Raw genomic sequence first — 12,164 nt, 5'->3', positions numbered from 1 at the left:
AGCTCCTCTCCAAATATTTATGTGAATTTTTTTTTTTAAAGATTTATTTTTATTATTTTTTCATTGGAAAGGCGGATATACACAGAGGAGAGACAGAGAGGAAGATCTTCCGTCCGATGATTCACTCCCCAAGTGAGCGCAACGGGCCGATACTATGCCGATCCGAAGCCAGGAGCCTCCTCCGGGTCTCCCTCGCGGGTGCAGGTTCCCAAAGCCTTGGGCCGTCCTCGACTGCTTTCCCAGGCCACAGGCAGGGAGCTGGAAGGGAAGCGGGGCTTCCGGGATTAGAACTGGCGCCCATATGGGATCCCGGGCATGCTAGGCGAGGACCTTTAACCACTTGCGCCACCGTGCCGGGCCCTATTTATGTGAATTTTTATCCTAGATTTCCCTTGGGCTTAGGTAAGAAGAAATGGATAAGCAATAGAAGTTGACTAGGATATCCCAGTAATGTCTTCACTTCCAAATTTGATTGTCTTAAATCACCTTTAAACCACAGGTCACTGCCCTCTGTGCTTCTCCAGCCAGGAAGAGTGTAGTTAACAGCAGTCATTGGAAACCTGCCACTGCTACCCTCCTGCTATCCCTTCTCAGTCTTAATATCTATCCATTCTGAAAGTTCTCCCTCTCGACTGAAGGTAGAGCTTCACATTTTTTCCCCTGTTCAGTTGAATCACAAATTGCTGGAAATGAAGCCACTTCTACTCAAAATCAGCAGGAAATTTTAGGTAAATTGGTGTTTACTGCTCCAACAATAGCTCTGCATGATGCATTAATTAGCGGGACCTCATGGATTCCGGAGATCTGACAGCTTTTCCTGATGTCAGTTATATTGCTTGGAAAGAATATGTGCATGTATTTCAGTAACAATACATGCTATAGTTTTCTTTTTTCCTGTGAAGGATCTTTTTGTCTTACTTCCTGGAAGGCATATAGCTTATACCTTGCAACAAAACACAAGGTTGTTGCCATTCTTCAGACACAAAGGTGTGTTTCACTAATCTCAAGTTTATCCTTCCAATGGCTCCATCTCTCTGCTTGTCTGCACACACAATAGCTTTTTGGTTCAGTGATGTGCCACATTGTAATTTAAGAGAGATTTTAAGCTGCAGTTAATTCAGCAGGGGAGTAGGAATGTTATCAGTCAGTGGAAGGAGTGCGGCCACAGGCAGTGACCACCACAACATGGCTGAGTGTGACACATCCCTGCTTCATAGGTGAGGAACTGTGTGGAGAAATGCCCGTCGGCTGCAGGAGCATCAATGTAAAGCACAGAGGAAGAGAGTTTTAAATTAACAGAAGTGAGTGGTTTGAAGGGCTTGGGAGAAGGAGGCAGACAGAAAGTTAGAGAAAAAGCCAAGGCCTGGATTTTTCATCTTGGAGCAGGCATCCCTGCCCAGCAGCATGCTCATTTACCACGTGTTGATTTTTGAAGAGAAAGCCGCAAATAAGGCGTGAGACGCGGTGAGGGTTGAGTCTGTGCTGCCATCCTTTTTAATCTGGCAGATTGCTCAGTGCAGTTATGAATTCCAAGTTTAGATCCCACTGATGTGTAGTTTGTGAAAAGCCCTGGACCACAGATTTCTCTCCCCCCGCAGGGAGTCGGAATTCACAGATGGAACCTGTGATAGTGCAAGATGGAATGTGCTTGCTTTTCTGCTCTGGGGTTGGTGACACTCTGCAGCTTCCTCAGAAATAGAATCTGATTCTTGTGATGAAACAGCATGGCAGTTGCTTTTTAAGCCCTGGGGACCGAATTCGAGGTCGTAAACATTGCCACATAGTGTTTAGCAGTCTCAGAACCAAGACCAATAAGCCTCACTAACTAGAAGACTTCTCTTTTGTAAAGGAGTTAAATACACACTCCCACCATCTAGACCTTTCTCCCACAATTGGCAGTGTCATTCAACATTAACATAGATGCGAGGCATGGATGAGGCACTTTTCCTGTTTTTTTTTCCCAAAGCTCACTGCCCGTTGGAAGCACGGAGGCTTGTGGCAGGTTCTGCGAGTGCCTTATGCATAGCTCTTCCATCCACCTGATGCCCACCTGCAGCTTCTTGCCTACAGGCTCTTTTGGCAAAGGCTGTACGGCTGCTGTGCTCAGTCAGTGACTGATGGGATTTGGTAGATTAAGACCCAGCTTCCTTATTCTCCCTCCCCCCAGCCCGGTAATGGAGATCTGAGGTATTTACACACCATCTACCAGAATTTTCGAACCGGATTATACCCTGGTTGTCTGGAGTTGTAACTCCTTAAAGGCGTAGCCTTCCCTGGCTGCTCCATCTCGCTCCTTCAGTTCCCATGAGCACTTCTTGTATCAGTTCTCATGTAAAGTACTTGTATCCTATCATTCGAAGGCCATCAGTCCCAATGTACAGGTGGGGAAACACACGCAGGGTCACAGCTCTAGAAACCAGAGGTGGGATTGGAACCCCTGTGGCTGGAGCCCCCATCAGTGAGGCTCACGGGGAGAACTTTGGGCCAGGGGATCATATCAAGATTTTACTCTTTCTTGCTTTGACTACTTCAGAAAGAATACTTAGACATTTGAGTTTTCTGTTCGGGAATGCCTAAGTGCTGAATTGGCTAGTGGAATACACAGATGAATTAATTAACATGTGGTTTGCCTTATCTAATACTAAACCCAAATTGATGGGAAGTTACATGGTGCTAGACAAGGGGACAGATGTCTCTGCCTTGGATAATTTACATTTGATAAGTCATTCTTGATGTGATTCTAGGAAGAGAAGCTAAACGATGTTGCTAACTCATCTGAATTTCTAAGTATGTTCCATTTTCTGTGTCATCAATGTTTGTATGTTCTTGTTACCTGACTGTAAACTATTTGAGGGTAGGATTCATATCTGAGTCACCCTTTTTGCTTTTTAAACTCAGTGTTTAGTAAAATGTCTTATACCAGTTGGCATTAAATGAATATTTTAAATAAATGACTACAGATTAAAGTTAGTGGAGATACATCATGGAAATGTAGCAGAAATGAACATGTTCACAGGTGGAGACAGAAGTCCACATGCATGCACTACAAAGATGGGCTCACCTTGAGGTGACTGGCAATCTCCTACATTGACGAGAAACACCCCAGTGGCAGAATGATGGACTTGGGAAAACTCAGGAAAGACATTCAGTATAAGACTGGAGGGGAAGGACCCGGTGGGGTAACCTAGAGGCTGAAGTCCTTGCCTTTCACACGCCGGGATCCCATATGGGCTGGTTCCAGTCCACCTCTTGCTTGTGGCCTGGGAAGGCAGTTGAGTACGGCCCAAACCCTTGGAACCCTGCATTCCTGTGAAAACCCAGAAGAGGCTCCTAGCTCCAGATTGGCACAGTTCTGGCCGTTGCAGCCGCTTGGGGAGTGAATCAGTGGACAAAAGATCTTCCTGTCTCTTCTCCTCTTTGTATATCTGCCTTTTCAATAAGAATAAATAAATCTTAAAGACTGGAGGGGAGAAGAGAGAGGAAAGGAGGGTACTTTGGAGGGAAAAGGAATACCTTGGTGCCAACTAAACTGTATCAAAACACACACACAAAAAGAACGGAGCGTAAAAGAATAAACTAGTGCTTGATGTAACTGACAAAGACCTTTAAATTAGGCCTCAGTACAGATCCTTGACAATTGTTACCTCGTAATTACTGTACAGCTTTGAGACTTGCACTGCTCTTCTTTCTTAGTTGAATCTCCATGAAAAATGACACTGACATTGTATAATGCTCAAGCATTTCATATACCATTCATATTTTTTTTTCCAAACATGAATCCTGCTTGAAGAAAGCCCAAGCAGGCATCAGATATGTGGACATTCCTATAGCTGTTCTATAACCATTGACGGCCCTTGATCAAAAGAGAAGTAGACAGCCACATCCCAAAATAGTGAGGCTCCTGGTGGGCCTGAAAAAAAATCCAAGCTAATTAAAGGGAAAAGAGAAAAACAGCAGAATAAGGCTCCTGCATTACTTTACACTTAAATCAGTGGTTTGATGTATTTTTGGACCCCATCCCTTCCTGCCCTCTCCCCCGCAACCCCGCCCCGATTGGATTTCCCTGTTCTTTGAGATTCTGAAGAAACAGCATTGGAGGAGGCAGGTTGGTGCTTTTGATTTATTCACGTGCAGTCTTCTCTTACCCTAGGCATCACTGACGCTTTCCTAACTCCGGTACACAGGTACTTGGAAGCTGTGACCCACGTGTGTCTTACGATCGGAGAGTAGAATGGCAGCTCCATGTGCTCTCAGTGAGATGCCTGCAATGAGCATCTGTAATTCAGACTCACATCAGAGTCAAATCCCTTGACTTTTGTGTTCTTAAAGGACCGTGGTGTGCAAAGACCACTCCTGGAGATTGGTTGCAGAGACATCTGTGTAGGGGCTAAAAGCTTCTGAGAAAAATTTGATTCAACCGAATTGACCCAGATCAGGGTTGGTCTTAAGTTGCGCAGTGCAATCGCACATGATCACATGCAGGTGATTCTCGTGGACAGAGAAGCCGATGTCAGTTTTTGTCCTGTGACTGATGGTGCTGATAAGTGTTTTTAGGGGAAGTAATTTCTAATGCTCAGTATTTCATAGGAGGAGCTAAGCAGCTGTAGTGACATTAAGTTGAAAGATCCGTAGAATGAAATGGGAAGGGCATGCTTGCCGTGTAGTGGCCAAGAGCATGGGTTCAGTGCCATACTGTCTAGGATCCCATTGCTGTTCCCACTGGTAATAACTGTATGGTTCCTGGTGAAGCAAGTTGCACCTAGAGCCTCATAAGTAGGGCAGTGGAGACGGTGGACTGCGATAGCATTTGTCCACTTGCTAGCATACTTGCTTAGCATTTAACACGTCCTTAACAGTTGTTAGTCTTTATGCTGTTGTTAATTGTAGGTACCAACTTAGAAAGGATCAACTTTGGAGAGCACTCTCATAAGAAAGAATAATAGCATGGAAGTAACACTCTGTAATTCCTTAGGGTATCCCCTTAATATTTTTTAAAAAATTATTTTTATTAGAAAGGCAGATTTACAGAGAAAAGGAAGACAGAGGAAGATCTTCTGTCTACTAATTCACTCCCCAAGCACCACAATGGCCAGAGCTGAGCTGATCCAAAGCTAGGAGCCAGGAGCCTCGAGCCTCTTCTGGGTCTCCCGTGTGGGTACAGGGTCCCAAGGCTTTGGGCTGTCTCTGACTGACTTTCTCAGGTCACAAACAGGGAGCTGGATGGGAGTGGAACAACTTGGACACACACAGTAGCATTTGGATGCCACAGGTGGGAGCCCAGCCTACTATGCCATGGTGCTGACCCCTTGACCGTACTATCTTTTTAGTTCTCTTTCATTAAAGAAATGATTTTTGAAATTTTTCCTAGTGGGAAATTTTGTCCAAATGACCTAAAGTTAGCCTATAAAAGGCAGCTTTCCTTTGAGATAGTTATTGTCTATTTGATATTCCAATCTTAATTTGTTTTGGGAAGTTGTTTCTAAATAGCTCCTAGGACTGCAAGCCTTTACCCAAAGCAAACTTGCAGTTTTCCATTCAGGTGACTGTCTCCATGGGATTTCATTCATGTTGTGCCTCTTTTTCTTTTTTTTTTTTTTTTTTTTGACTGCTGATGGCTGGTCAGGATGGTAGTACAGGTCAAGTGCGAATTTCCTGACAAAGAGCTAAAAATGAAAACACTGGAATGGCTGTTTTGAAGCAAACTTGTATGTTCTGTTTGTGTTATAGCTCAACTCTAGGAAAGTCATGCTTTTATTGTTGGTAGTGGTGGTTTGATTGTGTTTTTGTTAAACAGGTTTTAAATTTTCATTCACTAGGATGCCATTTGCTTAGTTTTTCACAGGGTTAAATAAGCCTACACTGTAGTTTAGTTTTAGTTGAGTACATTTTTACAGCTTGTCAGTCCCAAGAGAGAAAGAACTCCCAAAACCCAATGGATCACTTCCATTTGAAAGGAATGCTGTGAGAGAATGAGAATTGGTAGCTTACACGTGATTGTCCTCATTTTATTAGTGATAGCTTGAGAAGGTTAGGCTTCCTTTTTCAATGCTTTATTTCATTAAAGGCATTGACTATGATTTTAAACTCATCAAGATATCATAAAGGTCATACAAGTTGGTATTTGGGTCTACATTATAGGCTCAAAATACTGTTTTACTCCTCCAGAGTGAATCGCTCGACATTTTGGGCTCTTCTTTGGGAATAATCTGACCCTAGAAAACATCCTGTAAAAATTTATATACCTTTCAAAACATGTAATCTACAGTTTATCTTGGCCAAGTATAAGCTGATAAAATACAACAACACAACAGAATGTAATTTGTGAATCAGTCATGACATTGTGGACTTTTCATTGTGAATCCTTTATCTCTTTTCAAGAAGAAATGTATTCCCCTTGAAATCCACTGGGTAAATGCATATGGGGTACAGTTGCTTTGCTTTCACATGTGTAGTGCCAGGCAAGTACTTGAGAGCATCCTCTTTCCCCACCTGAAGGCTGTGCTGTGTCCACATAATCTCCTTTTGTTTCTTTAGACAGATCTTATTTGCTTTGCCTCTAGCCATGAGAGTTCATTTTGTGCACATTTGGTTGTAAGTGCTATTTTGGTAGTTTATGGTTTTCCCTGATATGACTGTAGTCAAAGATATGGTGTTTCTATTCTAAAAACAAGACTGCAGAAATTTATGATTTTTTAAAAAGTTTATTATTCTGTTGTAAACTGGATTTTAATGGTATGTTTCTGTTTTCTGATTCTTTCAAAAAGTAGGGTTGAATATTTTTGCTTATCCCATAATATCCTTCACTGAAAATTTTAGTATCTTACTCCCCAAATATGACTTACAGAAGCAGTAGTGTTATTCCTGCATAATGGAGACCTCCAGTGGATCCCAGAGAGATTGGGTTAGCTCAGTTCACACAGTGAAGAGATAGTTCAGCCATTTTCAGCGTGGTGTTTGAATTCCCATGTTGCTTGGGCATGCTCTGTGAATTTGGTTTTTTTCATTGGCTACTTTTCTGGACACGCCAGGTGATTAATTTGACAAGCTTAATTAAAGGCTGTCTCCTTTTACTGTTTCATAAGCCGCCTGCTTGATACTCACTTTGAGGTATGGTGACCGGGGAAGATGAGCAGGGTGGGTAGCCGAAAAATTAGAATCTTAGCTGAAGGATCCTTTCTTTGTTTCATAAGTGTTCCTATTTCTTGTGATATATGAATTTAGGGAGCAATTCAGGTCCTCCACATAATGACTCTGTATTTCAACAATCATCTTTTTCCAAGTATTGGCATCATGTCTCATTATGTTAAACACCTATCCACACCAAGTACATAAATATAGAATGGTTTTAAGCTTGACGTGCAAGTTGGCAGTAGGAAAAGGAATTCTTTAGTACTGGCTATGAACTAATTGCCCAATCTACTTTAATAATGTAATAAGCTATTATAATTTATGGATAGGGTAGCTGGTTTAGATAAGTAGGTTATAAGAGAGTAGAAACTGTTTTAATGCTAAGTTGACCACAGAGCAAACAAATGCCAAATTATATTCCAAGGATCTACCATTCTTATACTCCAGAGGTCTTTGTTAATGACTTCAAAAGTGACTGAAAAACACATCCTTTCCAATGACATTTGGGCTGTTATTTTTTTCTTCATTTACCTCTTATTATCGAAATAGTAATGTTTAGACATTTGTCTAGTTTAGATTTTGGTAGTAGCAGAGAAATATTTTTTGTGGTAACCAGTGGTTTATTATTCTTTAGTGGTTTGGGGGCAGGAAGCTGTTTTTATAGTCTTTGAGGTCTTCTGAAAGGATTTTCAGGATCATTTTAAAGTTATTTCTTAATTTGCCGGGTGGCATGTAATAGTGGGCCAATAGAATACAATGTCCTCATGAATTGGTCATGCCAATCAGTGGAAAATTCTCTATTGGATACATGAGCATGGGAACTTTGATCTGAAAACCTGGCAACCTAAACCCAAAAGGGGAAATGTGTCATGTGTGGAACAGGCCTGGCCTACGTCTGTGCTTCTTGTGAATGAAGCGTGTGATGCATCTGCCAGGAGAATGAGAGCTGTGGATGTCAGGGGTCAGAACTCCCAGACAATGGAAGGGACCACTGCGTCCTACCCTGCAATCCCCGGGTCAAGCCTGGTGTCTTAGGTCATTTGGAGGACCTCTATTTAACTGTATAAATTTTTAAGTGTTTAAAATTGGAGCTTATTCAAAGAAAAGTGGTCAAGATGGAGAGAAAACTCGAAACCATGTTTATAGAAGGAAGAACTGGAGGAACGTGGATGTTTATTCTGGAGGAGAGGGTACAGAATTGCTGTCTTCATGGATAGAAAGGGCTGTCATGTAAAAGAAGGGTTGGAGTTATTTTATATGGCTCTGGGGTGGGCAGAAGGGCCTATGGAGGGTAGATACAGGCACACCACAGGAGTACCTACTTGCTGGCTTTCCATGTACTCAAAGACTGTCTAGAAAGTATTAGATGGTTGATATCTTAATACAGTTAGGTCTTGATAAATAAGTGTTGTTGAGTAAGGAACCCATGGAAAATTCTACAAGTCTGGAATCAGAAGGTCTCCAAAGTTCCCTCAACTATAGTATCCTAGCTCTGTACATGCACGTCACCATCTCTCTGGCTGACAGGCACCTTTCTTGACCATCTAGCACAGTAAAGGTGTGGGAAAGTAGGATGCAAGTGATGACCACAGCTGGGCTGAGAATTGCTGGGCCAGGATGAGATCTCCAAGGTCTCCGGAGAGGGTCAAGGAATGCTCCTCTTAGTCGACAGCGTCTGAGCTGAGTCATGAGTGGTGAGATCCAGGGAGAGTAGGTGGGACAACTGTGGCATGAGAGCTGAGCCCTTGCAGAGGCTGGAGAGAGGGACAGAGTGCAAGGATAAGGAGCAGCAAGAGAACATCCTGAAGCAGGCTCTGGAGTAGAGTACTGAGTGTGTCAGAACTCGGCGTTTGCACTTGGAAGAGTTGAAGCTTGGGATAGGATGGTAGGAACAGAGGGAGGGTTTCCAGGACACCTTCTCCCTAAGTCTCAGATTTCTCACCTCCAACACAAAGGGCTTCGATTGTTCTGCAATTGTTTACAAGAATAAACTCAGTTTGTCTATAATTGCACTTTGATTGCCATGCCTAATGGTGCTACAGTTCTTATCAGACTGAGTACAATCAGAGCCATATAGATCAAGACACCCAGTTTTCACTCATGCTTGCCTTGTTCCCTGGGCTGCTGCTCAAGGCCTCTAGACCCCGCCCCCCGTAAAGATCTGACCCAGTTATCTCTGGAGCTCCCTGAGGATGCCAAATGGGAACACGTGGAGTGACCCCTTCTCTTTTATTCCCCTTTTCCTTGTTGCTAGCATTTTCTGAGCCCACCTGAGGGTGGTGCCTTCCCATGTGCAGTCCTGCTTGTGACAGTGCCCCGGCCCTGCCCAGCACAGGTGTCCCTAACACTACAGACTGCACAGTGTTCAGGTCACACTGTGCTTCTCTGCAGGTCTGTACTGCAGCCCAGCTGTGCTGTTCCCAACAATGACCAGTTCAACCAGTCTACTTCCTTGTCTTCTGTGACCTTGTGTCACCTGGAAGTCAGACTTCCTAGGACCACCAAGTTTCACAACATCCCTCTTGAAATAAGCTCTTTGGTTTCTGTTTATAACCCAGAGGCTATGGGACCGGTAACTGAGAGAGAGAGACTGAGGGTTTCTATTTCAGTCTGACATTCACTATCCAAAGGTTCTCCCACATGTGAAATGATAGGGCAAGGCCATGTCACCCACTGGGGCATCAAATGAACCTACATCTGAAATTTTTCTTATTGTAAGGGATTCCTTTGAGCCAGGGATGGAGGCAGCTGTTTCTTCTATATTGTCTCATTTAATGACCTTGACCCCAGTGGGACAAGCCACTAATATCCTTATTCATAAATAAGAATGAGCCTAAGAGGAACTGGTAATTTGTTCCAGGTCAAGCAGCTTGAATTCAAAGCCAGTCCGGTCTGGAATATGCCAGGTACTTCGACAGGTTCCAGCACATGAACGTGAGCTCTCAATAAGGCTGTATAATTGGGTTGACATGAAACATACACTTTGTCCTTTGTCATCTTTTGTGTAAGTTCAGCATTGGTTTTTGCATCCAGGGCTGGGAGGAAACGGCGGATGCTGCCATCTCCCACCTTTTGAAGACCTGCCTGTCCAAGAGTTCAAAGGAGCAGGTGCTGAACCTCAGCAGCCAGCTGGACCCCGCCAAAGACACCAGCCGCCTGAAGAAGCACATCACCTTGCTCTGTGACCGACTGGCCAAAGGCGGCCGGCTCTGCCTGAGTACGGATGCGGCTGTCCCACAAACCATGGTCATGCCAGGTAAGGGCTCCGGCCATGTGCCGGGAGCACATTGCACTTCCGCCAGCTTAAAGGAATGTGTCTGTGGCTGACTTGAGGATTTCAGTTTCCTGTTAAAGTGATGATAACCAAGGAAATTGCTCTCACGTTTCCCCTCAGATATCCCAGAATAACCGCTTGGGTAAATATTCTCAGGATATTTGCTTTCTAAACAGTTCTGGAATGGTATGGCTTTTTTTCCCCTTTTTCCCTCTGTGCATATATCTATATACACACACACACATATATATGTATGTATATAAAATCTGTGTTTTGCTTCTAACCAATCAAGTGGATTCTAGAATATAACTATGTTTAAGGCAAAGTTTTCCTAAATGTGATCTTGTGACACCATGATTCATAAATGTAAATAGCATAAACAAGCAGCTAATGGGATCCAGATGAGAGGAGCCCCTTGGCTGTCTGGTTGGATTGTGGTCACTGGCACAGTGCATATGACACAAAGAGAAAGGCCAGGGATGCAGGGCTATGAGCAGGCTTCAGAGCTGAAGCACCTGTGAGCCAGGATGGAGAAAGGTCCAGCTGAGTCCTGTGCGGCAGGACTAGTGGTGTGTATGGGTGTCCAGTCTGCTCTTTGTCCATGAAAGGGGCTGAGCAGTCGACTGTTCTTCACTTGGGTTCCCTGAAGGCAGCAGCTCCTAGCTCCTGCTTGCCGCCTCCTAGCCTGTGGTAGAGGTGAGTGGGAGGGCACAAAGGGGAATATCAAATACAGCAGCTCCGTAGTTTCTCTAAAGAAAGGGTCATGGGATGGGACGTGATGTGGTTTTTCCCTTCCACCTTCTCGTCTGCCTTAAGTTCATTCCCCCTCATATCCAAGTGGGTGTTTTGGCTGCCCCGTCCCCATCTAGAATCCATAGAAGTAAAAAGGAAGGCCAGCAAAGTCCCGAAAAGATGAGCTTGGAGACAGTATAGTGTAATCTAATAAGCTGATGCTGGAGGCAAACAGACCTGTGTTTGAGTCCTGCCGCTATGCCTTCTTCTTGTTGACCCTGGGTGTGTGTGTGTTACTTAACTTCCCAGCCTTCCTTTCTCTCCTTTAGCAAGTGAGTGTAATAATGCTTGCTTTGGTGCTGGGTCTTGCATGCTTGTAAGGAACCAAGCTCAGTTGTGAGAGGCATACTTAAAACTATTACTGCCTTTGTTATGGGTGTATGTGTTATTCGTACTCTAAAGGCAGGGGTGAGAAAATAGCTGGTTCGAGATCATGGGATTTTACATTCTGTGACTGGAAATATTTTTGTGTGAACTGCATGCAAATTGAACCCAGCATGGACTCCCGAAAGACTTTGCTATGTGGCCACAAGAGGCTCGCAACAGAGAAGCAGTTATGGAGAGTATTCTCAGCTGCTCCACGAACCTCCTCTCATTTGCCTTCTGGCCACTAATACAGGTGGGCTTTCTTCAGGAAGGAGAGATGACAAATGAAAAATAGCCACCATAATTAGAACTCAATATAATGGGAATTCAGAAAGTTCATGGAAAATTAAGACATGAGTTTATTTTGGTTGGTACAAGAAATTTAGAAATGTGTGTGTGTATGTGTGTATATATACATATATATATATGGTTTCCAAGACATTCATGAAAAATATGCATTATAAAAATTATGCATGGACTTAAAAAATCTTGGACACTGCATAAATTTGTCTTTTTGTGTCATTCCCCATGAACTTCTTGCATTAGCCTGTATTACTCTCCTTACAAAGCCTGCCCACAGAAAAACAAAGGGGGGTTGAGGAAA

General features: G+C 43.5%; 1 protein-coding gene across 1 annotated transcript in view; it reads left to right on the top strand.

The window, feature by feature from the left end:
* The window catches only part of BBS9 (Bardet-Biedl syndrome 9), a 333,069-nt gene that overhangs the window by 261,592 nt on the left and 59,313 nt on the right, over window positions 1-12,164 (top strand). The window contains exon 21 of the mRNA XM_040965097.1: window positions 10,162-10,384. Within this exon, the coding sequence (XP_040821031.1) occupies window positions 10,162-10,384 (223 nt within the window). The remainder of the gene's footprint in view (window positions 1-10,161; window positions 10,385-12,164) is intronic.

The sequence above is a fragment of the Ochotona curzoniae genome, unplaced genomic scaffold (genome assembly GCF_017591425.1).
Source record: "Ochotona curzoniae isolate NIBS_2020 unplaced genomic scaffold, NIBS_Ocur_1.0 scaffold_3835, whole genome shotgun sequence".
Classification (NCBI taxonomy): Eukaryota; Metazoa; Chordata; class Mammalia; order Lagomorpha; family Ochotonidae; genus Ochotona; species Ochotona curzoniae.
This window is presented reverse-complemented; position numbering and strand designations above follow the sequence as displayed.